The 24640-nt window shown below is 42.5% G+C and overlaps 1 protein-coding gene across 1 annotated transcript; it reads right to left on the bottom strand.

Moving 5' to 3' along the window:
• Window positions 1–619: 619 nt before the first annotated feature.
• Window positions 620–23762, bottom strand: CUNH6orf118 (chromosome unknown C6orf118 homolog). Its single transcript, XM_024763627.1, has 10 exons — window positions 23738–23762; window positions 15724–16397; window positions 14508–14630; window positions 13591–13650; window positions 11134–11258; window positions 8263–8321; window positions 4910–5091; window positions 2635–2688; window positions 2027–2088; window positions 620–677 (listed from the first exon to the last, which is right to left on the bottom strand). Exons 1-10 carry the CDS (start codon window positions 23760–23762, stop codon window positions 620–622), a joined length of 1422 nt encoding a protein of 473 aa, XP_024619395.1.
• Window positions 23763–24640: the final 878 nt, after the last annotated feature.

Here is a 24640-nt window from a genome sequence, read left to right as displayed (position 1 = left end):
CCCTCATGTTTATACCTATCACTGACATTTGATCTTCACTGCAGCCCTATATACAGTTGTCCAAAGTAACTGGACTTGCATTTACTCTGAGTATTCAGACCGTGTTATAGGCAAAGTGTGGATACAAAGGCTGTCATGAAGATTACCATCAACCAAGAAATGTGCAGTGCAAAGCACTGTGCTAGTTTTGTAACAGTGGTAGAGCACTGTGTCATTTCATTAAATGGATATTTATTCAACGACTACTACATTTTATTAAATGCTTATACATAAACTTGCATTGGCAAATAAGAAATAAGTTTAATCTGTATTGCAGCAGTGCTGAATTTCCTATCCCTATCAAACAATTGAAAGTATTTTTTCCTAGAGAAAGTTATTGAATGGAAGCAGAAAATACTCTAAGAACTACTATTTTTATGAATATGTATACAAAGTGAAACTAATCACATGAATACATGTACTTATTTCAATATCTTGAGTAGGATACATATACCACATTAATTTTATTGGAGATTAAAACTGACAAAATGAAATGTATCTTCATTAATTTATACCTCTGCAAACATCCACACTATGTAGATGGTGGCTGTGAGTTTTCCTGGGTCATTCTTCCAGTCACTTAAGAGTTATCTGTCTGTTTTAATTTTACAAATTCATTAATAAATTCCCAAAGGTTCCTTAAAATACAAAACAAATGAGTACAATGGGTTAGAAAAAAGTACATGAAGCATAAAAGAAAATTTCAAAATAAACATCTATTTAGGACACATTTACTCAAAAACTTAGAGTAAGACTTTGCAACCCTCCACTTTCTTTCAGAGGATATTTGTAATAGACTTTTGGCCTTGAATGTAGCAAAGTTTCTCTCTCTACATAGGGGCACAGTCCCCTGCAACATTTTCCAGGCTAAGTAGGGTGTGGCAGCAGAGGTAGATTTACCTTGACGATAATGATGTTTAAACGTCAGGTCAGTTCATTCTCACTGCCAAGACTATGGAAGGAATCTTCCCTCTTTTGTATTTGTACTTCTATATTCTTTTCCTTTGAGGATAATACAAGGCTTCACAGAGCCTGGATCTACCTGTGTGGCTCAGTCAACACCCATACTAACACCTTTTCTCCTCTCTCTGCCATGTAAACTGGCAAGTGGAACGATTCTATTTTCTGACTCCTTTGCAGCTAAAGGTGGCCTTGGGATGTGGTGCTGGCCAGTGAGATACGGTGGAAGTCCCTGGGAGGGGATTTCCTTCCTAAATACAACAGAATAAGCTCATAATGAGACGCTCTTTGCCATCTGTCCTGTACTTTCCCCTTTCTTCCCACATGGGACACGGACCCAGTGCCTGAAGACAGCCACGCTGAGGCCCTGAGGAGGAAAACCATCCTTAAGGAAAGCAGGGAAGGAAGAGAGAAGAACCCTGGTTCCTTGATGATTTCATTGAACCTACGCCACCAACAACTAAACGTCTTTTTACTTGTTGATACAATAAACTCTTTCCATATTTAAACCATCAAAGGTTTTCCCAGCCTTTCCAAATCCTGAGATTTAAACTATGGTACCAACTCAAACGAAAATTAACTCTATAAAATCTAAACGTGTGTAACAGATAATACAAATCAGCGTTTTATTTTTAAATTAAAAATTTCAGAATCATACCTGCATAGGTTGTTTCAAAGATTTAGTATCACTGAAAGCCATATAATTTGAGAAAAGAAGCCATTCGGAGCCACACGTCTCCCCACCTTCCTGATCCCTGTCCATGAGGATTCACCCTCAATTCATCAGCTTTGTCCAAAGAATTTATTTCTAGATTGCTGAATAATATATACAGTGGAGCTTGAAATCTTGGACTAAGCATTCTTAAGCACTGGAAAGGATGTGTGGCATGCATGTGTGAAGTTAACACTCAGGAATGCAAACACTTCAAAAGTACCGTCCAGTGTAACCTAGTTGTAAATGGACGATCTTGATAGTTTCAACATCAGATTATAATGACAGTTCCTTTACCAGGGCATCAGTACTCACTGTTGTTCCCCCTCACTCAGCTTGCTCTTCCCCATGATCCGCTTCACGTGGTTTTCAACAAACTACCAAGAATCAGAAATCACTTGGTCACGTATAATGCATGATACTGCTCATTGGTAATGGCGGTGACGTTGGCGATTACATCCACATGCATTACCACTTCTAGAATCAGGCATAGATACTACTTCATACTGTATATAATACATATGTTAATCAAGGCAGCACTACCATCTACGAAACAACAGGTTGTTACCGTGTATTTCGGAGGGCTATCCTGGAAAGTCATTAAGGGAGCCGGTTCATTACATTCCTTGTCACCAAATAAACTTATTACAATTAATTTTTATGTGCAGAGGGGTTAGAGAAATGGTCAATTCTGATTGACACATTCAACTATTAAAAAAAGAATGCTTTTCTTTTCATTAATACATTAGTTTACACCTGTCCAGTTTTAAGCTAATGTCCGCATAGCGAGATATTCCTGGCATGAGAGAAAGTTATCATTTAGAAAGATTATGCATATACTTTCATATTTGGTTTAAGACATAGTACAAGAAGGCACTAGGGGGAATATTTTTATTGAAAAACATAGATTCGCACAAACTTACTTGTATTTTCTTCTTTAAAATTTTATTTGCTGTCTCCAAATTTATAGTTTCAGTCTGAAGGAACAATGGTTTGAAAAGAAAGATACTTGGTTAAGAATATTTGTTAAATATTTTTCCCCATTTATGGAACAAAAAGTATTATGTGGATGCTGTTATTCTAATTTCAAAAGTATTCAACAGCACACCACTTAAAAACAATGAATAAACAAAGCATGACTTGAAGGACATTTATTAAGAGAGAAAGATCCTGGCCCTCTGGGTCAAAAACTAGAGAAGGTGGAAGCTGGTGTTGCAAAAAACTGGAGAAGCTTAGGGAAGTTCCAGAGTAGAAGAGTTACTCATTTATCAGAGCTAATAATGGAATTTTTAAGATAGCCAGATACAATATAAAAATACAAACAGCAATAAGTCACATAATATCAGTGTTAACTGATTATAAACTGTAATGTTAAGAAACAAAATTTTGAGTTGCCATTCACAATAGTAACAGATACCAAAACGTCGCAAGAACGAAAGTAACAAAACATATTTAAGACCAATGCATTAAAATAAACAAATACAAAATGATCCTAGATGGAGTGCTCACATTGTAAAGCTGCCACTTCTTCCCTAATGAATTTCTAATTCATTAGAAGCACAATAAAAACACCAAGAGTATTATTTCTGAAACTGAAAAATCAGTTAATACTGTAAATGACGATATCCAAGATAACTGTGAACAAAATAACGATGAAGAAAGGATATCTGCTCTTCCAGATATCCACCATATTGAAAAGGATTCGCAATTGCATCTTGAGGCTGGATAATGTGTAATTAAGACGTCGGGCTGACTTTAAATCCTAACTCTACTACTTGATGCCGTGAGCTTAATCAAGTTACTTAGTATACCTGTGCCTTGGTTTCCCTATCTGAAAAAGAGGGTTACTAACAGCATCTATCTCTTAGGGTTGTTGGGAATTAAATGAAATAGTGTTTTTGTATTGTTTACAGCAATATCTGTGCATTGTAAATCCGTGATATGTTTAGTTATTTTTTCTTCTGGTTAGAAATAACATTTCGAATCCAGATCCAGATACCAGTTACTTAATAGGATAATAAATGCAATTCTATTGTACCCTCCAGTATTTGAATTAAGGAGCCAAATATAAATAATAAATATTTAAAGTATTATAAGTTACTGATATGGAATCATTATAGGGAATCTTCTATTTCCTAGGTTCAATCCATTTAAAAGGGGTCTTAATTATGAAAGAAAAGTTTACATGATTTTGCATTATAACATGCTCACAATACATAAAGCTACAACTCGTTTTCACTGTTTAAAAATTCAACTATAAATGAGTGTTTCTTCTCAAGACAGTTTTAGTTTAAAAAGGAAGGGGCAGACTCTAAATGAAAACACAGAAGGAAATCTGAACAGATTATTTTAAAATAGAGAGAGAGAAATCAAAACAGGTTTAGACCACCCCCACCTTCCTATACACTTTATAATTTGACTTAAAAAGAAAAAAAGGTAGTACTGGGAAAATATATGTAACTCTATAACCAGGAGAAAAAGAATATTCAAATATCACTTATAAATTCTTTAAGTAGAAGTTGTATTGAGTTAGATTCTGCATAAATAAAATTTAGGTCATAACATTAAAAATTTGGGCATCAGAGCATTTCAAAACATAGATCATAATTTATATTTTATTGTTTATCAAGAAAATGGTTAGCAACAATTGATAAAGTCTAATATAGTAGACCCTCAATGGCAGTAACTAATCCTATCTTCCAGCATAACTGTACAACTTGTATGGAGTCTACGTGGCTCAATAGTAAGTGTAAGGACTTTGGGGCCCAGAAGAATTAAACTGAATCCCAGCTTTGCCACCTGTATTCTGTGTCAAGTTGGGCAGGTCACTTAGCCTCTTTGGGCTTCAGATTAAACTACATAGCATATATTAGACACTGAATGATGGGAGTAATTTTTATGATAAACATTTTCTATACAAAATTGTTAAGTTTTAAGAGATGTCAACTGACCTGAAAGAGATCCAATTTGACCCTTAACAGAGCTGTACAGAATTTTTATCACCTTCATTTTTGTTGTTTTAGCTGTATGTCTTAATTATTCTAATCATTTGCTATAAGTGTTTTGAAATGAAAATATGTTTGGACCAAATGTTATGTTATTTTTTTTTCCCTATTGCAAAATCAAAACGCTTCATGTGTTTGCCAAGGTCTTCCAGCAAAAGAACAATGTAAACATTCAAATAAACAATTTGCATACCTCTAAGCTTTTAATCTTATTCTCGGTGATATGCAAAATTCCAGTATGAACCAAAGTTGTTTTAATTTCTCTTTCAAGAGCTTGAATTTCATCCCATTTATTAAGCACTTCACACCTCTTTTTTTCAACCTTCTCAATAAGAGTAAGGTGCTCCTCCTTCATTACATTTTTCTCAGGTGATTCTGGAATATTTTATAAAAGCAAAGTATTCTATGTTTAATACCTTAGTCCTTATTAATAACATTATGTATTAACAATATTATGTATGTTGCATATAGTTATAAACTATAATGTAACTGAAACTTCAAGCACATCCATAAAAGTTATCTGATCCAAGTTAAGTATATGTATTTCATTGCCTTGGTATCTATATATTTTTCTATGTTGTGAATCTTTTCCTATTAAAAATACAAAGAGTAAAGGCATAGCAACTGAGATAAAAGGAAAAAATTATCTGATCCAAGAATGGGGGGATTACTCCTTTAATTCATTTATGTAATTGATGACTATTTATTGAGTGCCTAACACAGTGTGGGGAAGATGCGTGGATGGATGACTTTACCAGAGACGTGTGACTAAGCTGAGACCAGGATGATGAACAGCAGTCAGACAAGCGGGAGGGTGTGGGGAGGAGGCGGAAGGGCAGAATTTGGCACATTCAGTAAAAGGAAAGTTACACAGTAGGCTGGGGGCACTGCAGGACCGGTGAGAGACGTGAAGAAATGACACTAGAAAGGAACAGCGGGCAGATCGGAAAAGGTCTTCTAACCTGTGTGAAGAAATCAGTCAAACCTGACTTGAAGGCTTTTAGGCTGGGAGGAAGCACTGTCAACCATGGTCACTCTGTCTACGGTATCAAAAGTGACAAAGGCAAGACTCCAATCTGGACAGCCAGTTAGGAAGCTACTGCGGTCATTCGAACCATCGGATCATGATAGAACCTGGGGCATAAAGAGAAGTGGAGGGGGACGACTTAGGAAATACAACTGGTAGTTGCCATGATCAGGATGTAGAGGAGTAGATACCAAAATAACCCCTAGGTTTCAGCTTGGCCATAGCTAAGAGCAGATGTGGTGGGAAGGGAATAATGAGCTCGGTGCAGCAGAGAGGTAAGAAAGAGCTGGGTTTAAACCCAACTTGGCCACGGCCACAGGGAGGAGAGTGAAGACGCCTGCCAGTGGTGTTCTGACTTGAGCTGCCATGCGTTTGGAGATGCCACTCATTGAAATTTCCAAGGACATGCAGATTCAGAGAGAGAGCGAACCCAACCTTGGACTTGTTGAGCTGACACTCACGTGCCATGTCCAGTAGGCAGTGGCATATATAGATCTTAAGCCTAAAAATGTATTTTAGCAGGGAAGAGATTTAGAATCAAAGACATGTGGATTGAACCAAAAACATGCTGGGCTCCAATCAATATCAGTATTCAAGGAGTACAGAGAGGCGGTGGAGACAGAGAGTAACTCACTGCTAAGGCTGCTTTGTTTTCAAGCAGCACAGCTAGATTCTGATGAGTGGGAGGTTTTAATTTTTTGAGAAAGAATGACTACTCCTTTTTGACAGGAAAAAAGGCAGAAAGAGCGATCATGCCTACTTATACATAGGTAAGCAGGACCCAAGTCATTGCCGTCATTCAAACTTGCCAAATTTGGAAGAAGGGAAAAGTGGGAAGGTAAGTTTTGATACATGATGAGCTAACAGAGCAGAAACAGTCATTAAGCCCCTACACGAACTCTGAGAGATACTACAGAATAAAGTCTTTGATCCCCACCTTGATCTAACCTGAGGGTTTCACCTGAAACAATTGACTGTCAGCAAAGAAGCCAAAAGGAGTGTGACCCAACTGTTCCTCTTTTTTACCTAAAGAGGAAGACTGTCGTATCAAAATGGGGGGAATTCCACAGAAAATGTGTATGGTTGGAGAAGGCTTGCGAATGAAAAAACTTTAGAAAAAGAATAAAGGAGGAAGAATACAGGACACCAGATTTCTTCTCAAAACCAGTCTCAAAACAGGTTAGACTTGTGAGAACAACCTCAGAAATGCTGAGAGGAGAAAAGTGATTCCAGGATGAGTTAGTGTGGAACAAACCTGGAGGAAAAATGACATTTGAGTGAGTCGTAAACGTAAACAGTAAAGATTAATGGGCAGCATACTTAACTGAACTTATTTTGGTTATTTAATCAAACTCTAAGTTGCGTATCTAATTTTGAGATAATTTTTAATATCTTTAAAATAGTTTATGTTTAAATATCTTAAAAAATTTTTAATATCTTTAAAGTATTTTATCTTACTTCCTAAATGTTCACAAAATGTAATTAATTTCCCGTGACCTGCGTGTTCCTGTTCACATGTAATAATGATACGAGAAGGAGCTGACAGGCAGAGCAACTCCGCTGTGCCAGGCCCTGGCCCTGTGCTCTTGCCTCACACGGGTCATCAGGCTGAATCCTCCTAACGACTGAGGAAAGCACTGTCACTGTCCCCAGTGAACAGGCAGCAGCTGAGATGAAACCAGTTCAAATGACAGCCATGTGAGTGGGTCGCTGTGATGGGCAGGTTGAGGACCGTCTGCAAGAGAGGGCACCCCAGACCTGGACAGACACTCATTGTTGTCTGGAAAAGCTGACTCCTCTGATCCAGGAATAAAGATGTAAAGGTTGTGAAAACCAGGCTGAGCTGTCTTCCTTGCTGTTACCCTGGAAACCACAGGCCACGGCCCCGCTTCCTCTATTTCCATCTCACTTGGTTGCGCTGAAGTGTTCACTGTCTGCCCCCCGCCCCTACAAACGATTATATATTTCAAGACACTTTCTCTAAAATCAACAGCGTTTAGTCCTTCAGCACTTCCTCGAGGGAGCTGACTCTCATATTTATATCATTTGGTCAATTTTCCTAGAATCTATTCCAAATATCTTGGTCAAAGCTTGACCTAATTCTTGCTACATAAGGTCCTGAATTCATGCAATGTTCCACTAAAACCCACAAAGATCCTGGCGGAAAATGAAATGCACACAAGTCGTCTCTTGTTACAGAGAAACTCAATAACCAAAAGTGCCCAAAACAGCAGAAACTGGGATAATGATCTTGGCCGTGACATAATCTCTTAAGGAAATCAACTGCTTCCTTGTGTCTTTAAAGTATTTCATTTAAACCACTTCAGATAAAATGAAAACTTACTGAATTTCTAAAGAACTTGATGGGGAAAAAAAGGAATAAAACGTAATAATCTCTCTGAAAAACCCTTTCAAACAACTAACAGAAGAGACCATGAACAGTGGACAAGGTTTGAAGATTCCTCACCCGAAGGTCACAGCAAAAGTCACGTCAGAAGATCAATCACACGGTCACTCACCTGATCTCTTCTTAGTGGATTGCAGCAACATGCACTCCAGCTCCAATTCACTTCTGAGTCTACGGTTTGGTGAGAAAACATAGTGATGTATTAGAACGCTGTTTGTACCATTTTCCTTTTGTCTATTTTATACAACAGTCCTAAAATTGAGAAATAAGAACAGATCTTCTTAGTTTCTAACAAAAAAGGTGATTTGAAGATGTATGAGAGCCTGGATCAGTCAAGTTCAATAAACAGAAGAATACTTTCTTACCAAGATTGCCTAAGCCACTGGTAAAGGAGCTGGTCTTACAGCATTTATTGATATTACTTTGTGACTTGAATTTTTAAGAAGCAAGGGGGTAAAAAGCCTAGCATTTTACACTCTGAAGCCAATAATGAAACAATGAGTCCAATAATGGAAAAATCCTACCGATATTGGAATACATGTTGCATTTTCCCTGTTAATTATGATTGTATCCCATAGATACAATTTACAAATTCCACTATATTTAAACTAAAAATAAAACACAAGAAATTTTAAAAGGAGGAAATAAAACCTTTGTTATCTCTTTGTATCTTCTTCCTCGTTCAAAATAAACTACACTGACTATCTCTAATAGATTTAGAGAGAAAAAGGAATCAAATAAGTCTTGCATATACTGAGGGAAACGCTGTGATTTGGTGAAAAACATCAGCGCCACAAATGTTTTAACACTGCCTTTTCTACAATGGGCTTTTTTTGATGGTTTAAGATTTTCGTACGCATTAACTCATTTTATGACAGACTAAAAGAAATAGAAAAGTATTATGACTCCAAGTTTAAGAAATTAAGGTTAAGTGGGTTAATAATAATGGTGAAAACCTTTTCAATATGTATTTCAGAGGGCTCAGTCTCCACAAATTTTTGATGTGTTGTGTTATATGAGACTTCCCTGGTGATGCAGTGTTTAAGAATCTGCCTGCCAATGCAGGGGACACAGGTTCGATCCCTGGTCCGGGAAGATCCCACATGCTGCAGAGCAGCTAAGCCCATGCACCACAACTACTGAGCCCATGTGCTCTAGGGCCCACGTGCTGCAACTACTGAGCCTGCGTGCCACAACTACTAAAGCCCACATGCCTAGACCCAGTGCTCCACAACAAGAGAAGCCACCGCAATGAGAAGCCCATGCACTGCAATGAAGAGTAGCCCCCACTCACCACAACTAGAGAAAGCGTGCACACAGCAACGAAGACAAAATGCAGCCAAAATTAAATTTTAAAAAAAACTTTTAATGTGTTACAGTTCTAAATTTACTTATGTTTCTATTTCACTGCTTTGTTTTTCTTCCTGGGGACTTCCATTACATATAAGTTGGATCTTCTTTGCCTGTCTTTTATTTCAACCACTTTTTCTCCGACTCTTTTACTTTATTTATCACGTTTTAATTCTCTTGATTGTTTCTTGCTTTTGTCTAATGCCCCTTGTTACATTTTCATTCAAAAAAATTCCTCCCTGGACATGTCCTAGTTTAGTCTTGATCTATAATATAATTTTGACTTTTTCACTATCTTTCCTCAGTTGTCAAATCTTGTTTCATGGCCTCCTTTTTTGCTGCTGTTGATTTCTGTGTTTAGGTTTTAAATTTATGATGCAAGGTTGTTTTTATACCCTGAAATGCTCTTTTGAGAATATGTGGTTTAGTTTGCAGGGCTGTGGCACAGTTTTCTTCTCCAGCTGTTTGTTGTTGTTGTCAGATGCTAGGGATTTTCATCAGCTAAATCATATGGGTCCTTATTTTCTGTTTTCTTTTTAGAGTCAGCTGTGTGGACACAGACTCTGCATTTTGATGGTTAGGGCTCCTAGTTTGTGAGATTCTTAATTCAAGAAGACACTTTTCTGTCAGAGCAAATTATACTGTTGTTGGGGTTTTATTTTGTTTTGTTTCCTTTTTTTTTTTTTTTTGAAGAGACGGAAAAACAGTAGTGGGAGGGGTTGTGTGCCCTTTGATTTTCTTCTCTTAAGGGGTTCTAAATTTCTCTCCCTTGCTAACTTTTCTCTTCCAAGTATGCTGATCACTTCCTCTTAACCCTCTTCTCACCCATATCATCATCTCAGAATTGTTTCCTTGCTTCCACACCCACTTTTATGTCCCCTTCTTTTGAGTCAGTGCTCTGGTGGACCTCCCAGTAACCTGTGCGGTATTCTCACTTTGGGTGGCTCACTCTCTCTCACACAGTGCTTTTAAGACAATTTTAGGATTTCTACTAACTCCATTCTTCTCTCTGCCCCAGACTGACCTTGCTTTCACCAAGTTTTGCAGAAAGAGAGTAGATAATGTTTCACTGGCACAGAATGTTTATTTTCTATTTTCAGGTATTTTGAAATTAGGACACTTTCTGTCTTTTAGTTGCACTGAAGGAAGAGTTTTGATTTTGGGTTTTTGTTTCTTGTTTTGTTTGCTTGAGCATATTATGAGTGTGTCAGATTTACTTTCATCTTTTTTTTAATTCTTTAAAAAAATTATACCCTATCAGATTGTGGTTTCACCCTGAAAGACTAATCACAGAGGTTAAAAGATTTTCTAAGTTAAAAAAATAACTAGGGCGTTCTTAAAAGCTATCTTGAATTTGCAGCATACTCAGCCAACAATAAATCCTCAGGGGACAACTGAAGATGGCCTGAGATTCCTTCAGAAACCTCCCCAAACTCCTCATAGAAACACCAGATTTAGTAGAACATCCTAGTCACGTGTGTGACGGTTTGTGCAAGACACCCGGCGACCAGGTTGGTGTTGATAAAGGCAGGGTACCACACCCAACAAGGCAGCAAAAAGTGTAAAATATGCTTGTCACGTGGTTTTAAGACATTGTAAAATAAGTGTAATCCCAGCATAGATCAACCCTCACTTGTCATTACGGTCCAGGGCTGCTTTGATGGCCATCACGAGCGCCCTCAGCTCCTCCCTGGCCTGGTCGACATCTGCGGTCCTCACCCTCCTCGTCTCCAGCCCCTGGATGTGAGTCAGCAAAGTCTGGGCAGAATGAGGCCGTAACAGGTGAGACAAACACAAAGCAAGGGTGAGCATTTTCCTTTTTCTGTTAATACAGTGTGTTCAAGATGTCCTGAGTCAAAATACAAATTCTAGTCAAAATAGGTAAATAGGGAGGACGGAAGGGAGGGAGGAATATCAGAGGAGGGATAGATAGCTACGTGAAGATCTGGGTAAGGTATATATTTTTTTGGTTTGTGTGGGGGAAGGAAGGTGATGAATAAAGTGCTTCCAGGGCATTATTATCAGGACTGCAATTGTTTTTCTAATTAGTGAGAAACGATAGGAACTCGATGGCTATATCTGGATATAAAGTGATGCTTCTCAAATGTGGTGAAACAAAGGTCTCTGCCTTCTTAAGTGACGGGCTGCCAAGTTTCCAGAAGCAGAAGGAAGGATCTAGTGCCCTGATGCCCTGGGGAATTCTTCATTCTGGTGTTTGATTGGGATATGGGCATATATATGTTCCTTTGTGACTTAACCTCAATAAGTAAAGAACAGGGTAGACCCCCAGCTGGAGCCATTGCTGATTCCTGCCAAACAAAAGCTTTTTTTCTGAAGCACGAAAAGCTCAAAACAAAGAACACCATGCAAACATGTGATTTTCGATTAAGAGCTAAGTTAGAACGGACTTCCTTATGAGGCTGTGATTTTTTTTTTTTCATAGACAAAGTAAGACATTCTTCTTCCCAATTTATAAGATAGAATTTTTAAACTTGATTGAAAATGTCAAAAGTCATCCTAGCTACAGTGCTATACCTCTTAGTTTTGTAAGTGATAACATCATTCCTGTAGTCCATCTTCCTTATTAAGCATCCACAGATGTGGCTTAAGCCTAGAGGGAACCCCTGGAAGTTGGCACAGTGAGAGGAGGTAGCCACAGTTTATGTGGGCTGCTCGCTCTCCCCTGAGGGTAACAACTGTACATGCTTTCCAGTAATTACTAACGTAGCACCCTCTATATTCCCAAACCATTAACATCTATAGCTACTCCACGGTTTGGGACTCCAGAGAGTCCCATCTCTGCTTCCAACTTGCGTGCTGTGTCTGTGTCCAAACTTCCCTCTTCCTCTGAGAACACCTGTCATTGGATTAGGACCCACCCTAATGACCGCATCTGAACTTGATTACATCTGCACAAACCTTATTTGCCAAGAGGTCACCCAGCTTCCAGGTAGACACTATCTCACCTCATTGGGAAAATGCAGAATGTGCAGTTTGGAAGGAGCTGGTGAGGCATCAGGAGACAAGGACCACACACGAACTATGGCAGTAAATATTCAGTAACGAGCAGCTTAACAACAGTGTCGGAAACTGGAGATGTTTGTGGGACATTTTCTTACTTTCATTTTGCTGTCATAACAAATTACCACAAACTTAGTGTCATAACACAAATTTATTATCTCTGTTCTGTAGGGCAGAAATCTGAGTGGCGTTTGGACTCTGCTCAGGGTCTCACTGGGCTGAAATCAAGGTGCAGGCTGCACTTGCCTTCCCTTCTGGAGCTCCAGAGCACAAACTCTTTCCATGATCATCCAGGTCATTGGCAGAATCCGGTGCCTCGAGGTTGTAGGACTGAAGTCCCATTCCCTTGCCGGCTGTCAGCAGGGTCCACTCTCAGCTCCTAGGGGCCTCTCTCTAGTCCCTGCATCTGGACCCTCCACCTCACAGCTCCCAGTGGTCCTGAATTCTTCTCAGGCTTAGAATCACAGAACTCTGACTTCCCCTTCTGCCACCTCTCCCTTCTGACTTCAGCCAGGGAAAGTTCTCTGCTTTTAAAGGGCTCATGTGATTAGATTGGGCCCACCCAGTTACTTCAAGATAATCTCCCCATTTTAAGGTCTGTAACCTGCCGACTCAGACACGTAAGTGTCAGCCTCCAGGGGACACTGGCTGGATACACTGTAATCTGGAACTCACAGGAAAGATTGGGGTGATGCATTCAAAGCCAGGAGCCATCAGTGTAAGGGATCTCATCTACCAGCAGAGAGTGAGGAGAGAGAGAGGGCCGATTCTGAGAGAAGCAGACACGCGAGGACTGGGTTACAGAAGGACAGGCCTGCAGAGATCATGGAGAACTGGTGGCCAGAGATACCGCAAAAAGCAAGAAACGTGTGTGCCTACCCCGCCCATCCCTCACTGTTGCCTTTACCTGGAGTGTCCTTCATGAGTATAAAGCCAATTCGTATTAAAAGCGTCAGCTGTTCTAAATTATGGAGGCACAAATGGGGCTTCTTTGATTCAGACAAGTTTCCAGGGCTCAGGAAATATGAAGAAATAGGTTCTACTTAAGACTTGCATGATTGATTGTTACCTTATACCGTTCTGTGGGCTGGGTCTTCAGAAGTAATAACATGTAGAGTTCATATTCATCCTATAGAAAGCAAAAAAGAGAAGAAAAGAAAGAAGGAAGAAAGGAAGCAAGGGAGAAAGGAGAGAAGAAAGATCCATTGGAAACGTGTTATGAGATTACAGTACAATGTAATATTCTTTGCATATGTAAATAAAATGGAGGCTAAGGATGCCAGTTCAGATCGTTTTAAAAAATGTAAGAATGCCCCCGCAATATATTAAATAGTATACATACTAAAATGTACAAAATCTCACCATCTTTAAAGCATATTTGAATATTAACTATTGAGGACTTCAGGATAGAATCACAAAATACCTTGACACATGTACAACATATGACCTCCTGCCACTAGGATGCTCTGTGGATTGGGGTCCTACTGACCTTCCAGAGATGGAGATGTTCTCTGGAGGGCAGACCACCACACCCTGCTTTTAAGCCTTGCCTGTTTTGGGGACTTGGACAATAGCAGATTCCACAAGCAACCTAATTCCAACTCAGCTATGATATGATGGTCACTTTCACCATGAAATCACAACAAACTTAAAACTCCTTAAAGATTCATATAAAATTATATATGCATAACCATAGAAGTTTCTGTGTTACATATGTGCCTTTTATAAGAGTTTATCTACAATTAGGAAGCTTTAGTATATATATATGGGCTTCAGGAGTGAGCTAGCTGGGTGTTTATCTCACGTGACCCATTTATGACTCATGTGTCTGTAGGCATATTCCTTCAAGTCTCCGTGAGTGTTTTTCCTCATGTGTAGAATGGACACCATGATACTAGGCAGAATTTCTGTGAGGCTTGAGCTCATGTGTGCAAAAAATCATGCATGGCTCTCAATTGTTATCTGGGAAAAGCATGTTTCTCTTACCTTAATTTCTTTCAAGATATCACCAAATATCAAAGAACTATTGCAAATATCTTCAAAGACTTCTCCAAAGACCTGTAGTCTGTTGAACTCTTCAGGGTCACAGACACATATTTTCTGGAGCTTCTGGAGGAAAAAGAGAACCAGCCCGTTTCAGGATGACTTCGTTTTCCTTTCTGATTACTTTCTCAGGTTGAGGAATCAGACACCCCATGGGGCTTTCTATCAGGGGGCACAGGTCCCGCCCCCCAGCGTTGGGTCTCAGCAGAGCTGAGTGCCAAACTACCTGGGGCTGAGAACCTATGTTTGCCTGATTTTTCTTGATTTATTGCCTTGCCTCCTGTGAATCAGGGATTCACTCTCTGCCTCTGCAGTGTCCTCAAGGTCCTTCTCTTTCTCTCAGTCCCCTCAGCCAAACATCTCATCACTGGTTACTTCATATGCAGACTCTTCCCTGCATCCTCACCCTTCCCATCACTAAGCTCCACTCTCAGCCCTCGGTCGCTCACGGCAGCATGTCCCACGACGCCAAACCACCTTCTAAAGACCGCTTGGCTCCTACGTGGATTTCACCTGCATCCTCAACTCTCTCCTCGCCCTCTCTTCACACTCTTCCATGGTGAGTTAGGCCAACCTCTTCCTCAGGTGCTTCTGCTGTCCCAGGGGCACTTGCTTGACTGTAGCTGCTCTGCAGCATCCATTGCTATCCATTATGACATCACCTCCAAGGCACCACCTTCCAAACTTAACCTTCTTTGATTTCACCCTGTCACCATCTACATTGCGTGGGATATTCTCAGCCTTTTTCCATCCTACCTGGGAAAGTAAGTGAGGTGTCAGAGAGCCAGCCTCCGCCCACAATCTTTATTTATTTATTTATTTATTTTTGGCTGTGTTGGGTCTTCGCTTCTGTGCGAGGGCTTTCTCTAGTTGCGACGAGCGGGGGCCACTCTTCATCGCGGTGCGCGGGCCTCTCACGGTCGCGGCCTTCTCTTGTTGCGGAGCACAGGCTCCAGACGGGCAGGCTCAGTAGCGGGGGCTCATGGGCTTAGTTGCTCCGCGGCATGTGGGACCCTCCCAGACCAGGGCTCGAACCCGTGTCCCCTGCATCGGCAGGCGGACTCTCAACCACTGCGCCACCAGGGAAGCCCCGCCCACACTCTTTAGACTCCCAGGACTGACACCGGTACCGATAGCATCGCAGAACTGCCCTCCTCACCTGCTCCAACTTCTTTTCATGGCACGTCACCACCTTGCTCCCAGTGAAGTCACTCTTCAACACATCTTGCTTTGCAAGAACTTGTTTCTGGAAAATCAAGAACTTCCTGTACTTGTCTGCTTTTGTTATGCCAGCCAAGTGTGAGCTGAGGTACTGGAACTCGTCCCTGCCTGGGGGGCACATCGCACACTCACGGCTGGACTTCACTTCTTTGTACTTCAGAACCTTCATCTTGGGCCATCTTAGCTCTTCTCTCTCTGGCCGTTCGGGGGAACCTTCCTCTCTCAAACCCTTCTTTGGAATCAAATCCTCCTCCGAAGTGTGGGAACCATGTGTCAGAGGGTTCAAATACCTGAAGAGTGGTGTGTTCTCGGCATCGTTTGGGCCCACAGCTGTGTTGATGGTAAAATAAGCTAAAGCACCTTTCGTCTTTTTAGTCTTCTTGTCAGATGGCTTTTCTCCTCCAAAGACGTTTGCCTCCTTGGGCCTGTTGGCATTGGGCCAGTGATACAGGATTGTCTCCAGAGGCCTGTAGAGCTTGCTGGGGTTCAGGTGTCCGGAGGTGTACATGTAGACGTCATCTCTGTGGTCTTTCTGGAGTTTGTTCAGAAGTGCCCTTAGATTGCACAGAGTCTTAATACCTGGTGTCTCACAGTGCCTCCACCTTAGGTAAACTGGTCAGGAAAGACAAGAACGTTAGATACCACTCTAGCTCCACAAAGAGGCTGTAAGAGGGCTGTGTGTATTGGCTGAGCCAGCATATGCCTCTCCCAGAGCAGGACCCACACATACAGAGAGGAGAGAGTACAGGCCAGTCTGACTGCAGACGAAGGGCGAACCAGGGCACGTGATGGGCAATTGCCATCAGAAAGCCCAGGACCCGCAAAGCCAGGAAGAAGGAAAAGGGGATTTTGATCCAACGGGGAATTTCTTACTCTCTCAGCAAAGGCTCTAGAAGAGAAATCTAAAGGCATGATCATAATTCTTAATGACGCTTCAAGAGAGCTATGCTAGGGAATAAATAAAGGTGGTTTTCTTTCTCCCTTAAAACTAAACATCTCAGGAGTCCCTGAGCAAACCGATCCATGACCGATGAGACGTTCACACATCCCCCACCCCGTGTAGGAAGGAAATGAAACACAGAGTGAAACCTGTGGCTGTGTTGACAGGGGCCCCAGCTCCCTCCACAAAGGGTCCCGGAGGTAGGAGTCCGTTTGGGCACTGGGAAACGCCGGCCTTCTGAATCAGTTCCTAACTGTGTGAGTGCAAAGACCTTATATAACCTCTCTGAAGCAGCCCCGTCCTCTGCACGATGAGGAGAGCCGTCCTACTCTGAAGGGCCGACTGCCAACCAAATGGAGCTGCTTTTGGCAAACAAGCACGTGGATGGAGTAGATACTCCATAAAGGCCACCTAGCTTTATCAAAGGACTGCAGTCCAGGGAACACCTTCTCAACGCTTCTGGTAGGACAGGAGTAGGCCCAGACTCCAACAAGACACGGGGGAGGGGCTTTCTTCCTGGGCTGTCGCTGAGATGCTCACGGAGCGGCAGGCCTGGTGCACGACCTTCCCAGACAACGCTGGAGGAATCAACCAGCAGACATCGTATCACTGCCTTGTTACCCGAGCTGGGAGGGGCCCTGGGAACAAGGCAGTGAACCAGGCCCATCGGGGCCCTCGAGGGCCTGGCCTGAGCTCTCAGAGGCCCAGGATTCACCTATATCCACACCTGCCACACCCCCTCAATCCACACGACAGGCCCACCTGTAACTAGGCCCCTTTGGTGACAGGGAAGCCGAGGGGAGTTTTGTGATCAAGTCCCGGCACCTGACAAGTGGCAGCGTTGATTTCTGAATGCAGCAACTTTACCCTAACTGTTGGGTTCTTCCCTCATTCCACAAGGGCTCGAGCAAAGGGGGCCAGGGCAGGGCTTTCTGGGACCCACACCAAACTCCTTCCTCCGGCCAATCCATGTCTGAAAGCAGGACCATAAATCAGGACATGTCATTGTCTGCATTGCCACCTGAGAGAAGAAATGAGGGCCCAGAGGGTATGAGGAGGGGTAACAGCCTCTCGTGCTGTGTGACGAAGCCCCCTACGTCCAGAAGCTTCACACCCCCAGACTAGCTCACTACTCCATGGTCGGCACTTCAGCCCGCGGGCTGAGCTTTCCACTCCAGGATCACAACGAGGATATCAGGGTGTGGGCCTAGCTGGGTCCTTGGAGGCTTTGAGGGGGAATCTGACCCTGGGCTCAGTCCTGTTGTGACAGAAGCCAGTTTCTTGCAGGTGTTGGACTGAGGTCCCCACCTCCTAGTTGGCCTTTGGCGGGGGTCACTCTTGGCTCCTGGGGCCACCCACCTTCCTGGCCACACGGGCCACCTTCATCCCTGAGCCAGCAAGGGCACTCTGCATACTTCCCAAGCCCTCGACCTCTGACTCCTCCCCTGTGACTGACCTCATGTGATCAGGTCAGGCCCACCCTGCACTCTCCCTGCCGTGAGGTCACTGGTGCCATGGGACACAGTGCAACCAGAGCGCTCATCTCATGTTCAGTCCTGGGATCTGTGCTGGGCACGTACAGCAGGGGGCAGGGAACTTGGGCCACCCCAGGGCTCTGCCCACCCCAAGCCCAGAGCCCAGGCTCCCTCTGCACTGTCCCAGGTGGAAAAGAATCATCCTTTCCCTCCTGTGCGGTTGGATCCTGGAGCAAACACTTCTAGCAATGGGATGCTTGAGAATTTCCTTGCTAAGTAGTTTAGTACTTCAAAGAAACCAATTAAGAAATGTTAAAAAAATTTTTTTCAGCCAGAATTTCTTTTTAACCTTTTATTTTATATTGGAATATAGTTGATTAACAATGTTGTGATAGTTTCAGGCGTACAGCAAAGTGCTTCAGGTATACATATACATACACATGTATCTATTCTTTTTCAAATTCTTTTCCCATTTAGGTTACATAATATTGAGCCGAGTTCCCTGAGCTATACAGTTATCCACTTTAAATATAGCAGTGCGTACATGTCAATCCAAGCCTGTTTCTGTTTTGTAAATAAGTTCATTTGTATTTAAGGAAATGTTAAAACATTAATAGAACAAGTTTTCAAGACAGATAATCATAATTCATCAAACACACCAACACGTAAAGAAAGCACTAAAAACACATTGCATAAGTTGGGCTTCTCCAGAGAAACAGAACCAGCAGGATGAATATATAGAGACAGAGATTTATTGTAAGGAATTGGCTCACACAGTTATGCAGTCTGCAGAGTCCAAAACCTGCAGGGTAGGTAGCAGGCTGGAGACAGAGTACACGTCCAAATAACTCCTGCTGGAGGATTTTCTCTTGCTTGCGGGAGGTCAGTTTTTAGTCTATTAAGATCTTCAACTGATTAGATGAGGCCCACCCACACTATGGAGGGGAATTTGTTTTATTCAAAGGCTCCTTACTTAAATGTTCATCTCATCCAAAAACACCCTCAACAGAAACATCCAGCATGTTTGACCAAATATCCAGCACTGTAGCCCCACCTAAGCTGACACATAAAATTCACTGTCACACACATTAGACCCACTCTTTCTGGAAAATGGGAGGAGATGACTTAATTGTTGTGTTTTCCTTTGTTTATTCTATTTCCAAAAATGAGTTAGAGCCACCAGCAAATTAATTAGTAAAATTAGTTTGCTACTTAGAATTTCTTTTCCTCAGTTTGCAGGAAGACTTGTGTCACTAGACTTGGAGAATCCAGATTCCATTTCTCTCTGCCAAGATCTTATGATAAGTACCAAGGGTCCTATCTCAGCAATGAATATTTTAATGATTTTTCTAACTGTAAACATTGTGATTTGCGTATCCTGCCATCTCAAGCTGACACCCGGGAAAAAAAAACTGAAAGGGCTCATGGAAAATGTGATTCGCTACAAAATGATCAAGGAATAAATTTGCTTTAAGTAAAACCAAACCAACTTTTTGACTAGATACTGATAAGGCAGATACAGTAATAGGTTTGGGGGACTAGATTTGAATTAACAGATATTTCAACCATTATTAGCATTTGATATTTTTAAACACGGGGTGTTGTTTTTCAGTAACTCACCTTTTTCAGAATAGAAGCAACAGGTCTTTAACATCAAAATTATTAGAAATCACTGTCCTGTGTTATCTGAACTCTGGGAACCCTGGCATCCCATGGAAATCCCGTTGGTCTCTTTCCAGAACATCCTACACCACCTGTGTTTTCTGTGCTCCGTCTCCCCCACTTCCATCCTGAAGTCAGCAAATATCCTGGAATGTGTTATTAGCAAGAATTCAGAGAACAGGCCAGGCCAGGTGGGGTGCCAGGCTTCAGACAACCCAGTCCCTCCCTGTGTTCTGTGGTCCCCTACCAACTCCTAACAGAGCCTACAAGGGGCATCTTTCCATCCATGTGGACCCTCTCCTTCTGGCTATTTTGCTCTGCCCCACCTTATCCACCTGGAGGATATTTAAAAACTCCTCTCAAGATTGTCATCTTTCTTTCCTGAACCCAGCAGACGGCATTGGGACTGTTTCCATACACTTCTGCTATGACTCTTAAATTTCCTCAAGGGAAAGAACTATGTTGTATTCACACTAGCATCTTTGGGAAAAGATCAGGGGTAATTGTTTAATTTAATGAATAAATGTGGAAAAGAAGTAATGTTTTCAGAATTTTAAATAATAATTTAAAATTTTATTCTGTACCACACACTGTGCTCTCTCTCTTAGGGGATAAAGCAAATGTCCCACCAGGAATCTTAAAGTCCGATAAGGAAGAAGATATGAACACCTGTGATAGGGGAGGATACAGGTGCTGTGGAAGAAGCACACATTACAGTGTTGACTGAGAAAGGAAAAAGAGATCTTATGTCAATTATCTTTCTTAAGTTGGTTGAGAGTGGAAGGCAGAGTAATTGGTGCCTCAAAGATGCCCACCTCCTAAGCCACGCTCCTGACAAAAGGACTTTGCAGATTTAATTAAAGTTATAACCTTAAAATAAAGAGATTTTTCTGAATTATCTGGGTCCAGTCTAATAAATCCCTAAAAGCAGAGAACTTTCCCTGGCTGAAGTCAGAAAAGAGAGGTGGCAGAAGGGGAGGGCAGAATTCTGTGATTCTAAGCCTGAGAAGGATTCAGGACCATTGGGAGCTGTGAGGTGGAGGGTCCAGATGCAGAGACTAGAGAGAGGCCCCTAGGAGCTGGGAGTGGACCCAGTAGACAGCCAGCAAGGGAATGCGACTTCAGTCCTACAACCTCAAGGAGCAGGATTCTGCCAATGACCTGATGATCCTGGAAGGGGTTTGTGCCCTGGAGCCTCCAGAAAGGAAGGCAGCCCAGCCTGCACCTTGCTTTCAGCCCGGTGAGACCCTGAACAGAGGCCACCTGAGCTCACCCAGATTTCTGCCCTACAGAACGGAGATAATAAATTTGTGTTGCTTTACGCTATGGTAATTCGTTATAGGAGCAGCAGAAAACTAATACATTGGGACAGTGAGTGGAATGTAGGTTTAGTTGATCTGTGATAGGAAGGGTGGGACAGTGATGACAGGGTGGCGGAAGCTAGTGGCCAGCAGAAGGGGCAGCAAAATCCCTAGACAGAACTGGCATTTCAAGGACAGCAGGCATTGCAAGAAGAGGTGACGGGTGACCACCCAGAGCCCACCATCTTCCTCCCCCAGGGACCCTAAACGGAAGAAAGCAGTGACACCTCCCAACCTTATGGAGTAGAACGACTTCAGTTTCTTTACTTGCCTACTAAAGAAAGAATGACCTCCAGGGCTCACCGACCGTAGAATTGCCACCGCTGTCCCATGCACTTCCCACGGCTGGAATGCAGGCATCTCAGCCTCACTGGCACCGAACACAGACTCTGGCCTTCTACCCACTTTACCTGGTAGGGATTTGCCTGGTAACTAATTTTTCTTCCTACTTTTAATTTACAGATTATGTACTTATTAAGAAATACAAAAATAAGGTGAGATGCTTTTCTATGTCCAACCACCGAGTTGTACTTTTACACATGAAATGAAGTTACTTTATGAATTTCATTTTGTAGGGCAGTTCCTGAGAGTCAGGGACATTAACACGGATGTTCCAGCAAAGTGGGCTTGGATGTTCTGTCTCAACCTCATGAGCTCTACTCTGGGCGCCCACCTCCTTCCCTCCCACCCCTCACGGGAACAACACTGACACCCTCACGGGACACAAAGAAACAGGTATTTTGTGCAAAACTGTCTGAATGATCAGTACGATGGAGGCAACACACCTGGAAGCAGACAGGAGCTTGACAAGAGCTAAAGTAGCACAATTAGAAATTCTTCTCACTCCTAGTGTGGAGAACACTTGCCCAGGGAGGGGACTGACACGATCATTTATATTCTTTATAAAGAAGAGGGTTTTCTGAGCCACAATTAGTATGTTGAGTAATTGCGTGCAGAAGAAATAGTCAAAGAACTTACAAAATCACGTTTTAAGCAGCGAACATTTCCAAGACTCTTTTGCACTCACACCAGCTGCTGTTCGCCTTTATTTGTTAAGTTGGGCCATTCCTGCAGTGCGTTGACTGGGCCATATCCCTGAGACCAATCCCAGTGTGCATGTGAGGGAAGCTCTCGTTCTGGCTGAAAGTCTCCATGAGACATTTGAAGACGTTCAGAAATATGGCCCACTTCTGAAGAACTTAGGGGCAGGACAGGAATAAAGACACAGACGTAGAGAATGGACTTGAGGATATGGGGAAGGGGAAGGGGAAGCTGGGATGAAGTGAGAGAGTGGCATGGACATATATACACTACCATATGTAAAATAGAGAGCTAGGGGGAAGCAGCCGCATAGCAAAGGGAGATCAGCTCGGTGCTTTGTAACCACCTAGAGGGGTGGGATAGGGAGGGTGGGAGGGAGACGCAAGAGGGAGGGGATATGGGGATATATGTATATGTATAGCTGATTCACTTGGTTATAAAGCAGAAACTGGCACACCATTGTAAAGCAATTATACTCCAATAAAGATGTTAAAAAATTAAAATACAAATAATGAATTAATTAAAAAAAAGAAATATGGTCCAGTCACCCTTGAACTAGACTCATTACCTTGTTGAAGAAGCAGTAATAGTAATAGCAAATTTAACGAGTACTTACATTTGGTATCCTAAGCGCTTTACATGCACTAGCCCATTTAGTCCTCACCACGGCCCCAGGAGATAGGTGCTCTTACCATCCCCTTTTGCAGATGTGGACACTGAGACACAGGTGGTTAATCAGGTGTGCACGGCTCCCGGAAAGCTGCTTCCACAGCCCATGGTCTCACCTGCCCACTAACCAATGCACAGAGGCCAGTACAAACACACTTTGAAGTAATAAAATCCCATTAAAATATTTTATAATTCAGACTGCTTCAATCCAACAAGTTTCCTCTCTGTCCCAAATTCATCGCAATCAGCATTTCCATGCGCGCTGTGTGATGAGAAAGCAAGGGCTTCAGGGTCCGAAGACCCAGGGCGAAGTCTGCCCCCCATTTGTAAAATCACAGTAACCCAGCCTCCAGAGAGATGAATCTAAATCAGAGATGGGGAAGCACTTTGTATGCAGCGGTGTGGAGCTCCAGTGGTTTGTGGTTGTTTAGCGGGACTGTGGAAGAGCCGTGTGCTAAAAAAAATCCTGAAATGTGGTTTTTTAAAAAAGAACATACTAACAGCATCTAGAAATGTCCCCCATCCTCCCTCCTCCCAGAAGACACTCACACACACACAAACACACACACACACACACACACACACACACACACACACACACACATCCGACCTCTTTTTCTGCCTTTTATTATTGGATTTTCTGAGAAGTTTCCAATCCCCAAATCCAATCCTAAACCCTGGTGATCCAGGAGATGAGTTGCAGCCACAAAAAAGGTTTTGATTCTTCACACTGGGTTAGAGAAGCTGGGTTCCTAGGCAATCAAACATCAAACACCAAACACGAAACACTCGATGTCCACTTACATTCAGGCTTCGAATCCTCAGCCATCACCACCTTCCCACTGCAGCTGCTGAGGCTGGGAGTTGCCCTGGAGACAGACAAACGTTCCAAGTCCCTCCCCCAGGGCTCCTCTGTTGCCAGGCAACCAGGGTACACAGCCCCTTGCCAAGGGATCTCTCCTCTGACCTCCTCATATGCCTCTGGCCTTCTTGAACAGGGAGTACTAGGTTTGCTTGCCTGTTTTCCTGTTTAAAATTCCTTTTTAAAATTTCCTTTTTGTGATTTGAAAAACATCAAAATGCCCTTGCACCCTCTAATTCCTTTCCAAAGCCCAGGAAGCCAAAGGTAAGTGGCCTTTCGTTGGGCATCTTCTATGGAGATGTACAGATTGTACAGTGCACGACCCATCCAACTGTACCTGGGGTTCTAGTGCATAGCAGGTGCCAGTCTCTAAATGATCATTTAGTCATTTTACTGTTATTATCCCGAAGTTCCTAGAAGGGAATTGATATCATGTGAGGTGAAGTAACCTGCCGGAGATCAGTTAGCAGTGAACAAAAGCATGTAAATTCACATTTGGCTGCAAAGTCGGTGCTTTATCCTCAGGCTACCCCATATGTCAAGGGAGGAAACTCTAAAACCCTCTTAAGATTCTTATCTTTAAACACTGTATTCGATTTAAATTTCTTCCAGGCAGAGGGAATTCAGTGCAGTGGAATGCTGGCTCCTCTATTCTCAGGAGACGTCACGCTGAGCAGCCCTCACGACTCACCAGCTCCAGATGACAAAGGTGACAAATCTGACCTTACAGAATTGGGAGGATGAAGTCAGTGCCTGTGAAAGATTCAGGGCACATCGTAGTTTTCTTTTCTTTCCACTGATGCTGGCCGGACACTTTAAATGTGAGCCTTTCTGAAACCATGAAG

Source organism: Neophocaena asiaeorientalis, unplaced genomic scaffold, assembly GCF_003031525.2.
Source record: "Neophocaena asiaeorientalis asiaeorientalis breed wild unplaced genomic scaffold, Neophocaena_asiaeorientalis_V1.1 scaffold704, whole genome shotgun sequence".
NCBI lineage: Eukaryota > Metazoa > Chordata > Mammalia > Artiodactyla > Phocoenidae > Neophocaena > Neophocaena asiaeorientalis.
This window is presented reverse-complemented; position numbering and strand designations above follow the sequence as displayed.